General features: G+C 38.3%; 1 protein-coding gene across 1 annotated transcript; it reads left to right on the top strand.

Moving 5' to 3' along the window:
• Positions 1-228: 228 nt before the first annotated feature.
• Positions 229-19,638, top strand: LOC6041258 (large proline-rich protein BAG6). Its single transcript, XM_038260448.1, has 12 exons — positions 229-597; positions 804-875; positions 5,045-5,407; positions 5,482-6,360; positions 6,421-6,823; positions 6,908-7,132; positions 11,295-11,757; positions 11,831-11,967; positions 12,028-12,209; positions 12,274-12,729; positions 18,140-18,562; positions 18,637-19,638. Exons 2-12 carry the CDS (start codon positions 813-815, stop codon positions 19,009-19,011), a joined length of 3,969 nt encoding a protein of 1,322 aa, XP_038116376.1. The 5' UTR covers positions 229-597; positions 804-812; the 3' UTR covers positions 19,012-19,638.
• Positions 19,639-21,126: the final 1,488 nt, after the last annotated feature.

A 21,126-nucleotide genomic window follows, 5' to 3' on the forward strand; every position in this document is an offset into this window, starting at 1 on the left:
CAATATGGCGTCGTTTGTTTACAAACATAGGATTGTTTTGTGGACGAACCGAAAAATTAGGCAATCAATTATTGAAATTTGGCTAAAATCGTATCGCAGAACTCGAATTCAAGCAAATCAAGATAAAATTTCAAACTCTGCCTTCTCCAACATCTGTCGGAGTTTACCCTCCCTGCGCGCACGATCGATGCATTTGGCAACACATGCAGCGATGACTTTTTTTGACAACGCGGACAACAGAAGCAGAAGAAGCCGCAAACAAGAAGCAGCGTGCCAAAGTTTTTCTCTCTCGAGTGCAAAACGTAGTCGTCGGGGATTTTTCGTCCGTGTGGAAAAGCGAAGTTTCACCTGGTTCCAAAGGTGTCAAAAGTGTCGCAAGTGCGCCGGTGGTGCCGGAAGTTGATAAATCGAGTGGAATCGAGCGTTGGTTTGGTGGGTGGTTCTTCGGGGTTGCCGATTGGGAATGTTCCTTCAAGTTGGTGATCGATATTGGTGGTGCTGATTCTTGGTGGTTGAGTTTGGATTCGTGAAAAGTTTGCCAACCGGGAGGAAGGGAAGGGACATTGCCAAGTGACCGGGACGTGAAGGCGCCACAAGGTAATTCCGGGAAATTGCTCCTAAACCCAGGAAAAAGTGAAATTTGCTTCCTCAAAATCTAATATTGTTAGGTTAGAAAGTGGTAAAAAAGATGGCGCTCGAGTTTTGACAGAGGAAAAAAAAGCTAAAAAATACGTCGTGCTCAAAATTGTGTGATCTAATAAAAAAAATTGTGTTTATTTTGTTCCGTCGCCGGATTTTCGCAGCTCGCCGAAATGATAAACCTCAAGGTGAAAACGTTGGACTCACAGAACCATGACTTCAGCGTGGAGGATGATGTAAGTAGGGGCAACATTTTGTGAGGGGCAATCCGGAATCGGTCAAACCGCCGCCTACTAAGAATGAAAATGAAAACAAAAAATAATACACACGCCGATCAACCCGATTCTAGATGATTCCAGAATGGTTGACTAATGAATGGTTTAAAAAATGTGGAGTAGATTAGATTTAAAAACATTAGCCTGATGGACATCCCTATATGCAAATATATCTGAGTTATTTTTAGCATCTAAACTTTCCACATTTTTACAAGCTTTCCCAAAATAATCAAAGTACAAAAAATATGTTTTTCAATAATATAGAATGTTGAACAGAAAACAAAAATTACAATCAATTATGAACAATTTTGAATTATGTACTTCAGGCTTTTTAGTCTTAGACCTAATCACGTATTCCGGTAAAACGCATTGTAGTACAGAACAATTTGAAATTTTTTAAGTTATTTATTTTTGCTATCAAAAATTGAGAAAACATATTTCGCTCTTTTAAAAATGTGTCTTAAATTACGCTCCCCACACTTGTGCCCATCCAACCACAACAAAGGTATCGCCCGTCAGGTTACAACACGAAAGAGAAATAAACAATAGATTCGCCCTTTTGTTTTGGGTTTATTTCTGGAGCAACAGAGAAAACAGTTTGAACTTGGTTTGAACTGTTTTGTAAATTCTTTGGCTAGTTCTAACTTTTCCATAAAATTAAAATAGTCAAACAATAGCTGGCCTCTCCAACTACATTTTGTTTGTTTTGTTGACTTCTGAGGTTTTTTTTATAAGGTCCAATAAACCAAATTTTCAGTTTTTGCTTTTTGGGTGGCGGTTTCATGTAAGAGAAAAACAAAAATAAGTGTCAGAGGTCACGGTGGCTCTTACGACTTTTTGAAAACTCACCCGAGCTATAAGGTATTGCCTTTTATATGTTTATGAGTCCTTTTGAAAAAAAAAAACTCTAGAAATGTTTTAAAAACTATTTTATCGTTATAAAACGTTACAATCCGTGCTGGTCTAGAGAGCTTTCAGAAGGAATCCGATTAAAGCCATGATGAAAGTAGCCATTTTTTTTTTTGTTTAGTGGTTTACTGTCGTTCTAGGAATAATTTCCCATGTTCAAAAAAGTGAAATTCAGGAGTTTTTTGTTAAGGTCTAATAAACCAAATTTTCAGTTTTTGCTTTTTGGTGTTTTTCAATACTCCTGAACCAATAAGCAAAAAATAAAAATATGGTTTATTGTAGAGCAATTCCATGTCAAATAGGGAATCGGTTGTACCCGACCCGATCCGATTTCAATGAAACTTTGTTGACATGTTATCTTAGGCATATATAAGCCATTTTTGTGTATATGGAGCCAGTTACACTCGATAATGACATTTGAGAAGGGCGTAAGTGTTTTAAATATTTTTGTATTTCGTAATTTAAATATTTCTGTATCTCGAAGCCGTTGCATCGTATCAAAATGTGGTCGAAGACAAACTTGTAGGAAATTTGACGGGCTTTCCGAAAAAAATACACTCCACTTTTATGAGATTTTTTGATTTTTAAGTTTAAAAGTCAGATTTGAGAATAAGCCCACGATTTTTTTTGTTCAAAATTTTTGTGAAAATAGCCTAAGATGTTACGAAAAGACTCACGAAAAATGCAGGATGGAGCAACTCACTTAAAAAAATACAAAAATAATTTACTGAAACTGTTTTTTTCAAAAGTGCTCTAAACATCAAAATTTTCAAAATCCGAACACGAGAGTCGATTTTCTAGGCAATTTTACATAAAAGTCTTCATATTGACCATTGTCCTAAGTCCAATCCTTGTGAAGTAACATCGGTTTTAAAAATAAAAATGTTGAAAAAGAAGGTTTTTTGGTGGTTTTTCGTTATTTCTGTATGACAGACTTGATTTTTCAGTCTCGAAAATATTTTTACCGGAAAGCTCGTCCAATTTCCCATAAGTTTGCCTTTGACCACATTTCAATTGGATGTATAGGCTTACAGATATAAGCTAATCACATTGCTCATAACTGAAAACATAATATTTTTTCAGTGTAGTATAGTAACCTGGATAGTTAATTAGCTTATATCTGTAAGCTCATACATCCATTTGAAATGTGGTCAAAGACAAACTTATGGGAAATCGGACGAGCTTTCCGTTAAAAATATTTTCGAGACTGAAAAATCAAGTCTGTCATATAGAAATAGCCAAAAACCATCAAAAAACCTATTTTTTCAACATTTTTATTTTTAAAACCGCTGTAACTTCACAAGGATTGGACTTAGGACCATGGTCAATATGGAGACTTTTATGTAAAATTGTCTAAAGAATCGACTCTCGTGTTCGGTTTTTGAAAATTTTGACGTTTAGAGCACTTTTCAAAAATCAGTTTCAGTAAATGATTTTTGTAATTTTTTAGGTGAGTTGCTCCATCCTGCATTTTTCGTGAGTCTTTTTGTAACATCTTAGGCTATTTTCACAAAAATTTTGGACGAAAAAAAATCGTGGGCTCACCTTCAAATTTGACTTTTAAACTTGAAAATCAAAAAATCTCATAAAAGTGGCATGTATTTTTCTTTCAGTGTATTTTTTTCGGAAAGCCCGTCAAATTTCCTACAAGTTTGTCTTCGACCACATTTTGATACGATGCAACGGCTTCGAGATACAGAAATATTTAAATTACGAAATACAAAAATATTTAAAACACTTACGCCCTTCTCAAATGTCATTATCGAGTGTAACTGGCTCCATATACACAAAAATGGCTTGTATATGCCTAGGATAACATGTCTACAAAGTTTCATTGAAATCGGAGAGGGTCAAGAAAAAAGTTCCTAAAAAAATCCTGTTTTGGGCTGGAATTGCTCTGTGCCTTTTCAAAAAAAAAAACTCCCAAATTCTTCAATCGATTTCAGAAGTTCTAATAATTGGGTCCTGAAATTTCGCTTAAATTTGTGATATTGTTCAACAATTTTAAATGAGTTTTTTAAAAGGACCTATAAGCTATTGTCTTTCATATGATTATAGGACCTAAAATACTCTAGAAATATTGCCTTTTTATTGCATTAAAATTAAAAAAGTGATCAGAAATTATTTTTAATTGAATTTTTTTATCGTTGTACACACAAATTTACATAAAGCTTTAGGGGTCTTTCTATACAATAGGGGGATGGCGTCGTTATTTTTAGACGACGTTTACCACCTTTTCTCCATCGAAACCGCCTACTTTATCGACTTAATTTTGCGTGGCGAGATAGCACGCCGTCTATTTTAGACGATGACTCAGCACTTTTCCACTCTTGCACTTAAAAAAAAACAGATGACAGCACGATGTAACGCCACGTCCCTATAGGTAAACAAGACATTATACTCTTGTGATCTTTCGAAAAGCCTATAACATCCAGTACTTGAAGCAAAACATTGTAAAAAGGGGCGAAGCCAAAGTGTAAACAAAGAGTCTATCCTGCTCACGTCAGTTGATGTTTACATTAGAAACGAGCAGGATAGATTCTTTGTTTACACTTCGGCTTCGGGCCTATTACCATGTTTTGCTTGACTTTGTTCTAGAAATCAGGAGGAAATCCAGGGGTTTAGTGAAAACTTAACAAATGTGGAACAAATTTTCCTTGCGTTTTTCTCAGCTTGCTGTTTTTTGTATATGGGACAGTTTTGTAAACATGGGCAGTTTATATGGCATATAAAAACAAAAAAATAATGCTGATCTTGCTTTTTTCGTCTACTAGCTCCTCGATCATTCGATTTGTTTTAGTTTTTAGTCGGTTATAGTCTGTTTTTTTGTTATGTGGACTACACTGCCCCTGTTCGCATAAATGACCCATATGCATTTCCATCACTTTTGAGTAGATTATGCAGTTTGGTTTAAAATAGTGTTCTTACTCAGAAAAAAAGAAAAAAAAAATATTATCTAAAAATCTAAAGGAAATAACTCACTCACCAACATTTAAGTCAAAAAATTTATGCGGTAATTTTTCGTTTCCCAAAATACCTTTAAACGCATTTTTTTTGCAATTTTAAACAGCAATGATATAATTTTATTGCTACAAACTTGAAAATTTTAAAAAACGAAAGCTTTAAATAAATCTTGTACCAGCCTAATAGAACAATAAAATCTAAAAATTAAAAACAAAAAAAAATATAAATAAATTCCCCCTCCTCCCACCCGCATCCAGATTACGGTGCGCCAGTTCAAGGAGCACATCGCCGAAAAGATCAACGTGGCGGTGGACATGCAGCGGCTCATCTACTGTGGCCGCGTGCTGAGCGACGACAAGGCCCTGAAGGAGTACGACGTGAACGGGAAGGTGGTCCACCTGGTTCAGCGCGCCCCACCGTCGGCCCGTGGCTCGAGCAGCAGCACCAGCGGCGGCGTCGGTTCCAGCAGCCTGTCCGACGAGGGGGCACGAGCTTCGGCGAGGCGCTCCCGCAGCAGCGACAATGGCGCCTCCCGGGGCCAGATCTTCCGCGGGCTGGACGATTTCAACACGATGTACTTTGGCTCGATGACGTCGATTCCGCTGAACGTGAATGCCACGGTGAGGATGCGTTTTTTTTTTTTTTTTGGGGATTGTGGGATTGTGGCAATTGAATTTGTTTTTTTTTTTCGTAGCAAACTCCTCCGCAAATTCCGACCGTGAGTCCGTCGTCGACGCTCTGCATGAACCGGATTACCGTGGCCCGTCACATGCTGCAGTGTGTGGACAACATAATCAGCTATTTGGAGACGCCGGAACGCGGGTTGAACAACACGGCGATGGACATTCTGTCCCAGCAGACGATGGAATCGACGGTGTTTGAGGTGGGCATCAGCGCGGTTGGAGACGTGGACATCCCGCCGAACCAGATGCAGAACTTTGTGCAGGCCTTCCAGGGTGCAGTTTCGGCAGCGTTCCGTCAGAATGGCATCTCGAACGTGACGGTTCAGCAGCAGCAGGACACGCTCAACCCGTCGGTGCAGGTTTTCGGTACGATTCCCGATTCGGCCATCGTAACGCCACCGAACACGAGCGCAACGGCCACGCCGGCCCAGGAAAGTTCGGGCGCTTCTTCGGGCAGCTCGTCGACGTCTTCCAGCACGTCGGAGTCGAGTGCCGATTCGAGACGGCAGGCACGACCCGGTGCCGGTGGAGCAAGTGGCGGAGGCAGCGGCAGTGGATCTTCGCGGAACCAAACCACAAGCACGCAAACGTTGGCCGAAGTGGTCCAACAGATGCGGGTCGTCCAGCGACGCATGGAACCGTTCCTGCAGCAGTACTACGATATACTGCAAAATGATCCGACGTACGAGGAGAGGGACGCCGCTATCCGTGAGAATGCCCAACGCGTGTTTGACCGCATTTCGGAAGCCCTGCACTACATGTCCCATGCCCAGCACGCCATCAGTGACCTGATGTTGGACCTGCAGACCGCAGCGCCCCGTCATTTGTGCTGCCGGCCGATTCTGGTCGAGCAGTCGGCGTTTGTTAGCTCCGGAATTGCAGCCGTTCCGGTAAGTTGGCTGTGTCTATGGTTTAATCTTTTCAATGCTAATTAACCATCTTTATCGTAGAACAACATCAACTTGGCGAACCTGCTGCGAGCCACCCACAACAACAACAACCCGGAGGTCGGCAACAACAACATCAACGCACAGATCATCAACCTTTCGATTCCCGGAATGCCCGGTTCAGCACCCGGTGGACCCCTTACGATGCCACCGTTGATTCCGGTCAGCACTCAGAACCGCCCCACCACGGGATCAGCGGCTGCTGCAGGTCCAGCAACGGGCACCGCAAACACGGGAGCAAACGCACCCACCACCGCCACAGCGCAACCGCAAGGTCAGTCCGCACGCCGCGTCATTCCACTGTCGGAACTTCCGGACGACGTGGTGACCCGCGTCTATATTCCCCTGTACGACCCCCAGACCGTTAGACGTGTGCAGAGCCTGGTCCAGACGATGGGAGCGCCAGGTTAGCGACCGCAACCGCGACCACCAAACGAACATCCTCCCTTATGTTTTATTTTCCCCCCTCAATTGTTATTGTTTTCTGTAGACGGTTCGAGGGCGCCGCCGGGCCGGAGCAGCAGCGCAAGCCGCTCTTCCTCCGCGACGGCCTCGACCGCGACGACGACACCACCAACCACCAACAACGACGACCAGCGGCCAACGCCAGCGTCCTCCTCCTCCCCGTCTTCCACCAACACTTCGCGGACGACCAGTGAGTCAGACTCGGTCAGCTCGGGGAGCTCCCCCGAACGACGGTCATCCGCCCCTAACTGTATGTTTACGTTCGTTCGTTTGTCGTTCGGTTTGGACCTAGGTTTCGAGTCGATTGCGTTCATTTCGTTAATTTCTGTTGTAATTTTTTTTCGTTTTGTTTTTATTTTGAGTTGCTTTTTGCTTTTCAATTAGTTATTTAGGTATTTCTAACAAACACTGCTTCATCCAAATTTAGCTTTTCAAGTAAGAAGCAATTTATGCAAACAACATCATATTTATTTCTTACCAACACAACAAAAGGCAAATTAACAAATACAGCCGTCAATTCTTGCAATTGCATTGTTCAAACCAGAGAGCATTCCCTACAAAATCGGACGAAGCCATAAGAGTATTTTTGTATCTTTTATTTTGCTCAAACATAAGAAGCCTTCCCTCTTAGCAAAGAAGTACCTATGGAATGCTGCCAGAATTGTATGAAGACTTGTATGATTGACCCATAAGCAAAAGGAAGGCCTCCACAATGTTTTAGGTCGCCTCCACGGCAGGGGGCAAACATCAAACACGCACCACAGTAGCAAATTATGATCTCAGTTCAGCGGGATTTCACTTTGCTACCCGGTTCTGTGTCGGTTTGCTACCGTTTAAAATGGAGCAATGCACGGAAAAACCCGAATCATGTACTGAAAAATCGCCAAAAACTTTTAAAAATTTAAGAATTAAAAAAAATTTATATTAATTTCAGAAAAAACAATACACAAAATTTTAAAATTTTAACGTAGCAATTTCAGCTCAAATCAGGATTTCTTCTAGTACTTTTGTACCCGACCCTCTCCGATTTCAATGAAACTTTGTAGACATGTTATCCTAGGCCTATATGAGCCATTTTTGTGTATATGGAGCCAATAGCAGGGTTGTTACGGACGGCGCGTTTCGCGCGGATCTGGCGCGGATTTGCTGGCTAATTTTGCTCAGGCGCAAAACATCTCCGGCTCTGAATATTTAATTTCTTTTGAGTTTTAAGTAATGATTTTTAACCTTATTTATTTTTAATTTTATACTGGATTTATTCAATTTTTAATTTTGTAAATCAAATATTACAAACTTTTCCCGAAGATATAGACATTAGAATGTGTAACAAAAACTATTATTGGGGCTTGTTCTGATGGACGCCAAATATGAGTTTGATTGGACGTAACAGAAGCTGGCCTCCACTTACGAATTTAGGAAAGGAATTTAATCAGTAGAAATATTTTTTTTCTAAATTTAAACATTCTTGGCGAAAATGAAAAGATCAGAACATTCCAAATTCAAAGCTTCAGAAATTCAAAAATTCGAAAAAAATGTTTTTAGGGTCTTTATAATAACAAAAAAATCAAAATGCATATTATTTTTTTTCGAAATTTCTAAAATCGTAATTAAAAAAATCTGATATTTCGAAATTTTAGCAATCTGAAATTCAAAATACCAAAAATTTGGGTAATCGAAAATTTGAAGATTTAAAAAAAAATCAAAATTAAAAAACTAAAAAATATCAAATTCAAAATAATATAGATAAAAAATTCTCAAATCTAAAATGATTTTAGTATCCTTAAGCTTATAAATTCTAAAATTATAAAATTCTCAAATTCTAAAGTCCTAAATTCTTTAATTCTTAAATTCCAAAATTCTAAAATTTTAAAATTCTTAAATGTTTTTATTTTAAATTTCTTAGTTCTTAAATTCTTAAATTCTTGAATTCCACAATTTTTGGAGTCCTATTTTATGTAGGAGATTTTGAAATTATGAGATGAAATTATTTTAAATATCGGGAATTAAATTTCTTTCGGAGTGAAATTTTAGCGAGGATTTTAAATTAAAAACTGTATAAAAATTCTTAGATTTTGAATATTTAGACTTTCAAAATTTAAAATTTTATCATATTATGATTTTAGAATTTGATTTAATTTTGGGGTTATATTTTTGAAGTTAAATTTTTAGGTTTTTAAATATGGTATTTTCTATTTTGAAGATTTCTTTTTCATGACCCTTGGATTTATTGCTTTCATTCTTTTGGAGCCTTTAAACTTAAAACGAGTTTTTTTTTAATCAAATACTTTCTGAATTAGTTTTTCTTCATTAAAAAATAAAAAAAATTAAATGTTGGTCGCGATATGTTTTTATATGGCGTAGATTTTGCGCGGTTTCGGATTTTAGGTCGGCGCGGATTTGGCGCGGATTTTTTTTCTCGACTATACCGTAACAACCCTGTAATAGTACTCAAAAATAACATTTGAGAAGGGTGTAAGGTATTTAAATAATTTTGTATTTTGCAATTTAAAAATTACTGTATTTCGAAGCCGTTGCGTCGTATCAAAAAGTGGTCACAGACAAACTTGTAGGAAATTGGACGAGCTTTCCGAAAAAAAATACACTGAAACAAACATACATGCCACTTCTAAGAGATTTTTTGATTTTTAAGTCTAAAACTTAAATTTAAAGGTGATGTCACGATTTTTCTTCGTTCAAAAATTTTGAGGAAATAGCCTAAGATGTTACAAAAAGACTCACGAAAAATGCAGGATGATATGTCTTTCCTAAAAAAATACAAAAATCATTTACTAAAACTGTTTTTTTGAAAAGTGGTCTAAACGTCGAAATTTTCATAAATCGATTGCCCAGATAATTTTGATAAAAGTCTCCATATTGACCATTGTCCTAAGTCCAATCCTTGCGAAGATACAGCGGTTTTAAAAATAAAAATGTTGAATAAAATGGGGTTTTTGGTGGATTTGGAAATTTCTATATGACAGACTTGGTTTTTCAGTCTCGTAAATATTTTTACCAATAAGCTCGTCCAATTTTCCATAAGTTTGCCTATTGGCTCCATTTACACAAAAATGGCTTATATAGGTCTAGGATGACATGTCTACAAAGTTTCAAATTGGAGAGGGTCTGGTACAAAAGTACCAGAAAAATTCCTGATTTGAGCTGGAATTGCTCTAAAACAAAATAAGGCAGTTGCTGAAAATTTTCATTTTTTATATTAAAAAAAAATAAAAAAAAGGTGGAAAAAATCAAAGTTAATTTCACAAAAATTACAATAATATTAAAAACAGTGTTTGCCGTTGCACATAAACCATGAAAAAAATTTAATTTAAAAAAAGTTTAAACTAAAATGAAATTTGCCCCCTTCAAAGTTGACCCGAAAAATCTGAAAAAGATTTTTTTTTTCAAAAAACTTAAAAATTTCAATAAAAATTGTAATGCAATCATAAAAAATAAAGTAAAAATTAATTCCCCTGTGTTTACAATCATTGTTTGCATTTTTGGGTTGATTTAATTTTTTTTTGAATTTATGAAAATTGTCGATGTTTATTATAGACCATCCACAAACCACGTGGACATTTTTTTTGCAATCTCAAACTTCAAATTCTCAAGTTACTTCTCTTTTTTAGTTGTGACTTGAAATTTAATGAAAGCTTTTTAAAAGTTTTTTTTAACCATTGAACTTGATTTTTGCATCCACCAACCCCTCGGTCATTTCGGTTTATTTTGGTTTTTTGACGTTTGTCTGCTTGTTTAAGGTAGGCTACAACTCGTTAAAAAGCAGCCTAGTTACCAAACAAGTACTGTATTTTTTTTTTGAATTTTTTCATCTTTATTTTTTTAATTAATTTTTCTGTTTTTGTTATTTTTTTAATTTATTATTTTTTTAGAATTTAAAACTTTTTGTTAATGTTGCTCCTATCAACATACGCAGTAATCCAAAAATTTCCCAAAACACGCACATTAAACATTGCTCCAGAGTCCAGGCTTACCGGTACTTGTTGGGTACTAGAAAATGAGTACCCGACTGGTACCGACAGATGTTTTCGTCTACAGATGAACGTGAGATCAAATTTGATACCTGGTTTGTTTTCGACATTTTTGAAAAAAAAAATTGACTTGCACCCCAGACGTGGAGACGGCCTTAGCCAAGTAAATAAATAATACAAATAAAAGTCACTTCCAGTTTTCGTAAAATTTTAAATTGAATTGCTTAGTCAAATTACTCGATTAAACGCCAACCCTGAGCGAAATATTCTAATAAGCAAATCTATTTTACACCCTGTTAGTGCTTATTCTTAGGACCAACGTACTGACCGTTTAACAGCAGCAGTGTTGCTTCTCAAGAGCAATACCTAAATTAAATGCCCGTGCATAGTTCAAATTTTGATAAAACCTCTCAATCCTACTTTCAGCCACCAACGCATCTGCCACCAATGCCAGCAACAACAACAACGCCCAAATGCAAATGGCTCGCCTAATCCAGGCCGTTGTAAACGCCGCCCCAATCCACGCCGACATCCACGTCCAGATCAACGCCGGTGGAAATCCTCCAGCCAGTGGTGCCGCCGCCGCAGCCGCCGCCTCTTCGGGAAGTGGCACTGCAGCAGCAGCAACGACAACGGCATCAACGGGTGCGAGTGGAGGCGCTGGTGGGCCCCAGCCGAACCCCACGATGACCAACAACACTTCGACCAACACCAACAGCGGCGGCAACGACGGCACGCAGTCCCGATTCGCGACGGTCACGCTGCCGACGACGTCCACCCAGACGCGATCGACGGCGCGGCCCCACGTGCACAGCATTCCGCCGGCGCACATCCGCCAGGTGCGCCCCATTCCGGCCAACATGCTGTCCTCGTTCGACAGGTTTGACAGGTCCCACGCTCAACCAAGGATGAACCCCCGAGGTTTTGACTTTCTCCGTTTTTTTCCTTTATTTTGGGTGCAGGTTCCTCCCATGCAACAGTCATCACATTCGCGAGAATGGTGACCGCGGTCCGGAAACGATTACGGTGCGCACCGCAAACAATAGCAACAGCAGCAGCAGTGGTACGACTCCGGCTTCCGGCGGTCAACCAAGTGCGCGTGAGTCATCACCATTCGCCATTTAGAATCTTGTAAAACTTTACTGTCGATCTTTTGCAGCACCCCCGGAATCGCTGGCATCGTTGCCGTTCAACCTGTTTGGCAGTCAGTTCACGCTGGCCGACTTTGAGCAGATCGTGCCCAACCCGAACACGCTAAACCGGATACGTGACTCGCTGCAGACGTACGTCGTCCAGACGCTGTTCAACGGCGAACCCATCAGCGAGGGCACCATGCCGAACGTAAGACCTAGTTTGTCGCTGAATCCCTGCAGCTGACCAATTTACCACCCCCTTCAAATTGCAGGCCATGAACGCGCTGATCCAGCAGCTGGAGCCGATCCTCGCGCTCGTGTCCCGGTACGACCTACCGGACTACGACACGCGGGCCTCCTTCGAGAACCTGATCCGCCGTTCGGTCCCGTTCTGTATGAACCTGATCCGCGAGGACAGTTCGCAGCAGTTTGGGGTGCGTTTGCTGCGCTTCCTCATCACGTTCGTGCGGCGTTTCTTCATGATCCTGGTGGTGGGCGTGGGCGCCGCGAACGCCGAATCTTTCTCGCGGGAGCTGTTCAACATTGCCGTGTTTGGCACGCCGGACACGAGCAGCGTTGCGCCGGAGCTGCTGCGACTGTTTCTGCCGGCGATCCACCGACAGCTGGACCGCTCCGGTCACCACGACCAGCAGGAGATTCAGGAGTTTTTGGTGATTCGGAGTCGGCCGCCGGGCGAGCAGAGCAGCGGCGCCAATCGGGGACCCAGTGTAAGTTGGGTGAGATGACGTGACGGGAAAACGAACGTTTTCAATTTACAACATTGTTAAACGATATCGATAGTGTTATCGTCCAACGATTTTGTCTTAGTACCATATTTTCATCATAACTGGGCTACGTTCACGCAATATGGTTATCAAACGACGTTAAATTTGGAACAGATATCTTTGTGTTATGATTTCAGTGTGAAATACTCAATTGTATTTAAAATTTCTTTATTTAAAAAATAACTATCATGTTTTTGTCGTTTCCAAAACTAGTCTAAATTGCAAAAACAATCACGTTTGTATCCCTTTTTGAACATAATGTATGAGCAATTCCAGCTCAAATCAGGATTTTTTCTGGTACTTTTGTACTCGACCCTTTCCGATTTCAATGAAACTTTGTAGACATGTTATCCTAGGCCTATATAAGCCATTTTTGTGAATATGGAGCCAATAGTACTCGAAAATAACATTTGAGAAGGGCGCATGGTATTTAAATATTTTTGTATTTTGTAATTTAAAAATTACTGTATCTCGAAGGCGTTGCGTCGTATCAAAAAGTGGTCTAAGACAAACTTGTAGGAAATTGAACGGGCTTTCTGAAAAAATACACTGAAACAAAAATACACGCCACATCAATGAGATTTTTTGATTTTTAAGTCTAAAACTTAAATTTAAAGGTGATGTCACGATTTTTTTTTCTGTTCAAAATTTTTGAGGAAATAACCTAAAATGTTACAAAAAGACTCACGAAAAATGCAGGATGGTATGTCTCTCCTAAAAAAATACAAAAATTATTTATTAAAACTGTTTTTTTGAAAAGTGGTCTTAACGTCTAAATTTTTAAAAACCAGTAGTGGGGATCGATTTTCCAGACAATTTTACATAAAAGTCTCCATATTGACCATTGACCTATGTCCAACCCTTGGGAAGATACAGCGGTTTTAAAAATAAAAATGTTGAATAAAATGGGGTTTTTGGTGGTTTTTGGCAATTTCTATATGACAGACTTGGTTTTTCAGTCTCGTAAATATTTTTACCGGAAAGCTCGTCCAATTTCCCATAAGTTTCCCCAAATCAAAAAATCTCATAGATTTGGCGTGTATTTTTATTTCAGTGTATTTTTTTCAGAAAGCCTGTCCAATTTCCTACAAGTTTGTCTTTGACCACTTTTTGATACGACGCAACGGCTTCGAGATACAGTAATTTTTAAATTACAAAATACAAAAATATTCAAATACGAGCAGTTCTCTAGGATTTCGGTCATTCGATTTTTTTTGTATTTTTTAATCCGACTGAAACTTTTTTGGTGCCTTCGGTATGCCCAAAGAAGCCATTTTGCATCATTAGTTTGTCCATATAATTTTCCATACAAATTTGGCAGCTGTCCATACAAAAATGATGTATGAAAATTCAAAATCTGTATCTTTTGAAGGAATTTTTGATCGATTTGGTGTCTTCGGCAAAGTTGTAGGTATGGATACGGACTACACTAGAAAAATAATACACGGTAAAAAAATTTGGTGATTTTTTATTTAACTTTGTCACTAAAACTTGATTTACAAAAAACACTATTTTTAATTTTTTTTTTTTGATATGTTTTAGAGGACATAAAATGCCAACTTTTCAGAAATTTCAGGTTGTGCATCATGACCGAGTTATGAATTTTTAATCAATACTGATTTTTCAAAAATCGAAATTTTGTCGTAAAATTTTCAACTTCATTTTCGATGTAAAATTAAATTTGCAATCAAAAGTACTTTAGTGAAATTTTGATAAAGTGCACCGTTTTCAAGTTATAGCCATATTTAAGTGACTTTTTGAAAATAGTCGCAGTTTTCATTTTTAAATTAGTGCACATGTTTGCCCAGTTTTGAAAAAATATTTTTGAAAAGCTGAGAAAATTCTCTATATTTTGCTTATTCGGACTTTGTTGATACGACCTTTAGTTGCTGAGATATTGCAATGCAAAGGTTTAAAAACAGGAAAATTGATGATTTCTAAGTCTCACCCAAACAACCCACCATTTTCTATCGTCAATATCTTAGCAACTAATGATCCGATTTTCAATGTTAATATATGAAACATTTGTGAAATTTTCCGATCTTTTCGAAAAAAATATTTTCAAAATTTCAAATCAAGACTAACATTTCAAAAAGGCCAAACATTCAATATTACGCCCTTTTAAAATGTTAGTCTTGATTTGAAAATTTTGAAAATATTTTTCGAAAAGATCGGAAAATTTCACAATTGTTTCATATATTAACATTGAAAATCGGACCATTAGTTGCTGAGATATTGACGATAGAAAATGGTGGGTTGTTTGGGTGAAACTTAGAAAACATCAATTTTCCTGTTTTTAAACCTTTGCATTGCAATATCTCAGCAACTAAAGGTCGTATCAACAAAGTCCGAATAAGCAAAATATAGAGAATTTTCTCAGCTTTTCCAAAATATTTTTTCAAAACTGGGCAAACATGTGCACTAATTTTAAAAATAAAAACTGCGACTATTTTCAAAAAGTCACTTAAATATGGCTATAACTTGAAAACGGTGCACTTTATCAAAATTTCACTAAAGTACTTTTTGATTGCAAATTTGATTTTACATCGAAAAATGAAGTTGAAAATTTTACGACCAAAATTTCGATTTTTGAAAAATCAGTATTGATTAAAAATTCATAACTCGGTCAATGATTTTTGCACAACCTGAAATTTCTGAAAAGTTGGCATTTTATGTCCTCTAAAACATATCAAAAAATAAAAAAATTAAAAATAGTGTTTTTGTAAATCAAGTTTTAGTGATAAAAGTTAAATAAAAAATCACCAATTTTTTTACCGTGTATTATTTTTTCCAGTGTAGTCCGTATCCATACCTACAACTTTGCCGAAGACACCAAATCGATCAAAAATTCCTTCAAAAGATACAGATTTTTGAATTTTCATACATCATTTTTGTATGGACAGCTGCCAAATTTGTATGGAAAATTATATGGACAAACTAATGATGCAAAATGGCTTCTTTGGGCATACCGAAGGCACCAAAAAAGTTTCAGTCGGATTAAAAAATACAAAAATTAAAATTGAAGAAAAAAGACCGATTTCGTAGAGAATTGCTCATATCTAACGCCCTTCTCAAATGTTATTTTCGAGTACTATTGGCTCCATATACACAAAAATGGCTTATATAGGCCCAAGATAACATGTCTACAAAGTTTCATTGAAATCGGAGAGGGTCGGGTACAAAAGTACCACAAAAATTCCTGATTTGAGCTGAAAGTGCTCGTATGAGCCCTTCTTTAATGTTGTTAAATCGTCGTTTATATGCGATTTTGTGACATGTTTTATCGTCTAACTGCAAAATTCATATCAGACTTGCCGATTTTTTTCAGATTTTTTTTTTCTATAAAAGACACAATGATCTTTTCGAAATAAAAATATTTTTTCAATTCCAAAAAGGTTTCAATATAACCTCCTTTTAAGATGTTAGATTTGATTCAAATTTAATTTAAAAAAAATCAATCTTTGTTGTCTCTTAGGCAATTTTATTGGATTTTTTTCCAACCTTTTCAAAAAAAATATTTTTGGAGGTGGGCAATCATGAACACTATTTTAATAAATCGAAAAACTTAAAAAACAGATAAAATTAAACATTCAGTAGCTATATCTTGAAAATTGTGAGTTTTATTAAATAATCTGTTAGTACTTTTCGATTGTAAATTTAATTTTATAGAAAAACAGTTTAGTTACTAAACCAAAAAAAAAATATTTCGAGTAAAATTTATATTTTTCCAAAAAAACACAATTCAAAAGATGCATTTTTTTTGTTCCCAGAAACATACCAAAAAAAATCAAAAATGAAATGTATGATTTTTTGGAAATTGAATATTTTGTGAAAAAAGTTATGAAAAAAATCGGTAAAAAATATTTTTCCGTGTTCCAATTTTGTTTTGACCATGGGCCCCCTGAAATTTTCAGCCAAAAAACTCCAATAAATCAACATGCGTGAAATCGGCCGATTTCGTGGAGAATTGCATAATTCAAAATTACAAATATGCAAAATTTGATAATTAAAAAAAATTAAGGTTCAAAAATTGTTTGCCTGATTTTTTTAATTAAACCAGTTGAAATTCTATAAGCTTTAAAAAGCAGAAACATAGAAATTTGTTATAAGGCTTTCTAGGCTCAGTAAAACAATATTTACAATTTATCTCAAAAATAAAGAAGTCACAGTATCCTGATGCAAACTATGATCGAGCTCGAGCTGTCACAGCCCCGCGAAATATGTTGCCAGACATATCGGGAGGCCAGTCAAAAAAAAAAACAGAAGTCGCATGACAAAAAAAACTTTTGCTAAACAGAGATAACAAATCTGATGCAAATAAACCCGCAGCTGCCATGTAAAAAAAATCGTTGAGTTTGTTGGTAAATTTCTGACTAGAAAGCACAACAAATATATTTCCCTAATTCAGAAATTACAGCAATTAATCTTCAAATACCTATTTAAAAAAAAACATATTTCAGAAGCTTGTAAAAATTTCGCTTTGGATAATAATATCACGAAATTTGTATCTTTCTCAAAATATTAGAACGTTGCGAATTTCGGTATTTAAGAATCTGAGAATTGAAGAATCATATTTTCAAGTGTTTGAAAATAAAGATTTTTATTTGTAAATTTGAATTCTAGAATTCTAATTTTTTTTATTCGGTGTTCTTAGGGATTTAAAATCACAGATTTTTGAATTCTAATGTTTTAAAGTTTGAGTTTTTTTTTTGAAATTTTAGAATTTCTGATTTTCGTTTTCCTACTTTCGGAAATTTTAAATTATTGATTTCTTAAGTTTTTAAATCAATTTTAGAATTAACTTTTTAGTTTTGTTTTAGATTTTAGATTTCTTTAAAATATTTTAAATTTTTTAATTTTCCCCCAAAGAACTATGAGCGCGCGCACCGTTAAACGCGTTAAAACTCTCTACTGTTTTTGGGGGGTCAGAATATGACTGCTAAACTTTTCTTGACATCGTTCCTTCCGATCTTCGTACTTAGCTTAAAACATATCACCGTTGCATTTCTACGCATAATAATTGTTCCACCAAGTATTTTCCATCACGGAATCAACAGTTTTACGAATCATTTTGTCATGTTTACCAGGTGTTTAGCAAGAGAATTACAAATAAGGGTGATCAAATGTTACCCAGGGTGATTAGAGACAATTGGGGCGAATAGGGACCCCCGGGACAGTTATGCGTAGAAACACAGAAATCGGTTAAAAATTTCAATCGCGTTTTTCTCAGTTGCCCTTTTTTGAATATGGGACAATAATGCGTAGAACGGCAGTGCAATAACGATGCAAATATCGTTTTTGAACCACAATCATACAACCTTGGATCAACTGTCTCTCTCTCTCTCTTCAACAGCCCATGGAGGTGGACGACACGGAATCCTCGACCACGCCGGAGCTCGTGTCGGACATTGCGGAAATTTCCATCTCCATCGAACCGCCCAACATCGTCAACCTGGACCAGTGCGCCGCGATCGTCATTTCGGCTGGCCCCGTCACGTCCGGATCGACACCGTCGACGGTGCGCGTACTGGCGGCCGCTCCATCAGCTCCTCCGACGACCGCTCCACCGGCTTCCGCTCCCGCACGCACCACCACCAACAGTGACGACGTAACGATGACCGTTCCGCTGGCGATTGTTGACCCCCAGGTTCCACCGCCACTGGCCGACGAAGAGGACCTGCCCTCGGTGGCGGTCGGTTCCGAACAGTGGCACGCCCATTTGCCGCAGAACTGGCTTCCGGTCATCACCCGGGACATTGCCCGCCAAAGACGACAGGTAGGCTGAATGGTTGAATGATCGCTTTCGGAGCTTTGTGTTGCAGCGCTTCTTTCTTCTGTTTTTTTCACCAGAACCCCCAGGGACCCTTCACGGACGCGTACATCTCCGGGATGTCGTCCAAGCGCCGCAAGCTGATAGCCGAAACGAAACCCCCGTCGGACGTTCCCTCGCTGATTGCGGACAACGTTCGGGAAGCGTTTCACGGCGCGGCCATCAATCCGGCCACCGTGGTACCGGCATCTGCTGTGGCCGCCGCCGGTGGAAGCGGAGTCGCCGGAGGTTTCCCGGCCAGCTTGAATGAGTTTTCCAGCACGATAGCGGACGACGCGGCCCTGCACAGCTCGTACTGCGAGGCGATGCGGGCCAGCGTGCGCGAACGGTTAGCCAAAGATCCCAACTACGACGCGAAACGGTTTCCCAACTGTTCCAAGTACTTTGAAAAGTAGTGCGGCGGAGAAAATTGGCAGGTTAGAGTGATAAGAGCTTTGGAGTGTGGTCAAAATTTTGTACGCCCAGCTGTGCGAACCGTGAACAAATAAATTTGTTTTCAAAACGGCGTAAAGGGTGTATGCATTGCAAATTATTGTCTCCACCATTGTTGGCTATTAGTCGAAAAAACACACACGCGTCATGAGACTATAGCGATTAGAAGCTAGGATTTTTTGTTTGTATAATCAACACTACACACACAGAGATAAATAATGGAAATCACAACATATGAAACCACACGACTAATCGTCCTAATCCTCTTACTCTCGTTGATGAACAATCACAATTGGCATTGCAGGAAGAAACAATGTGGGAAAATTAAACAACTTTGAAATGCTACCGAATTGGCACTTTCCCAATTTACTTGGTTTTTGTTCTGTCGTTATTGTGCAGTTTAGTTTTTTTTTTTCTAATTGGCACCAGTTTTAGCTTCAACTGATCATTGTTTTATTTTCCCGTAAAATTAAAAATATATGATAAATTGGTAGACACAATAAACAGAACAAAAAGGTTTATGTAAAAAACAAAAACTAGTGTTATTAATACAGGATAATAATAAAAAGCCTATGTTCTTTTGCAAAATACTTTGATCCGTGCAAAAATCGGTTTCCATTAACACGAAAGAAAGTCCATTTCCGACCACAAATATTGCGCTCATTCCGCGCGCCCTCAAGATTCAAGCAGCTCGCGCTTAACATTCCCGCGACGATCTGGAATTTCCAATCGATCCGTTGATTGATCCGTTCCGAAAAATGTGATGACGTCGTCGTCGTCGTCGGCAGCTCTGATAATAACGTGGTGGTGAAATTCGCGCGCGAAAGCAAATCATGTGATTGGGAGTCCACTTGAGGCGGAGAGTTGTTTTCAACCCGCGCCGCCGCGCGCGCTCGACCGATGACGAAGGGACCGTTGGAATTTGGAAAATGCGGTGGAAATTTGATTTTCGAGCGAGGGATCAAGTGCAACGTAATTTGTTGAATTACGACTGTTGACCGCAGGGAGATAACTTATTGCCCGTACATTTTTTTCTTTAATTGTTAAAAAACAAATTCTTTCCCCATTCTGCAAATTAACATACCAACAAAAAGAAACAGTATCAACCATCAAGAGACACATGTTATTTTGTTGTTGTTTTTTCGCGGTGCATTCTCCTCGGTGACTGTTGTACGCCACCCTAATTTATTGCACCGTTGCACGCATGTGTGTTTCGCACGCAACTTTTGCTCAACTCCGGTAGCAAGATCCTGTTGTTTTCGAGCGTCCCGCAGAGTCGAGGCGCCATGGCGGATGTGTCGGGCGGTTTCTGCTGCCTGCCACCGGTGGGTACCTGGTGTCAAATTTCGGTTGTTTATAAGTCAACACCAGGGGTTCCCAGCCGGGACATTGTGCTTTTCGTGAATATTTGTAGCATTTGATAAGTATAAATGCAGAACTGAAACAGCTATTAAAATGAACAGAACAACAAACACATTTAAAACCCAAGGTTGTAAAACAATCTTCTCTATAAGTAGCGATCAATGCTTGAAAAGGGATCTATCACTGAAACTGAGCGATCATTTCCCAGAATGATATTTGATCGCTGACACACAACTACACAACGCCTACCATGATCGTCATTGCTTGGCGACGGTCGATGAACGTAAACACGGAGACGAAACGAACGGAAAATGAGCACCACTCAAGCAGCCGCACGAACGAGACAACGTGCTCTTTTTCTCTTTCTCTCGTTTTTGTCTCCCTCTTCCTAGTGTATGCTGCGTGGTGACAGAATTTGTATCCGGTCAATCTGTTGCTGGTTTTTTTATGTAAAATAAAAAAAAGAAAAAAGAATTTTTTTTGTCGTACTTTTTCATAACCCTTTGTACAAAACAATGAAATCTGAAGTTTTTTAAACAATTTTGACTTTTTTTTTTCATCAGTAATTTGTTTTTCAGCAGAAAAATAGCCAATTGAAAAAAGGTCAAAGAAAACGTATCAAAAGCAACTATAAACATCAAAATTATAAAAAAAAGTAATTTTGATGCACATTTTTCCACATAAATTACATAAATAGTTGACCGAAACAAAACAAT

Source organism: Culex quinquefasciatus, chromosome 3, assembly GCF_015732765.1.
Source record: "Culex quinquefasciatus strain JHB chromosome 3, VPISU_Cqui_1.0_pri_paternal, whole genome shotgun sequence".
Taxonomy (NCBI): domain Eukaryota; kingdom Metazoa; phylum Arthropoda; class Insecta; order Diptera; family Culicidae; genus Culex; species Culex quinquefasciatus.

Bases quoted from the DNA above. Each gene is read 5' to 3' on its own strand.
- LOC6041258 (XM_038260448.1), top strand. From the start codon at position 813: ATGATAAACCTCAAGGTGAAAACGTTGGACTCACAGAACCATGACTTC. The intron at 5,408-5,481 runs GTGAGGATGCGT...TTTTTTTCGTAG, and splicing joins CGCTGAACGTGAATGCCACG to CAAACTCCTCCGCAAATTCC. The intron at 11,758-11,830 runs GTCCCACGCTCA...TTTTGGGTGCAG, and splicing joins TCGTTCGACAGGTTTGACAG to GTTCCTCCCATGCAACAGTC.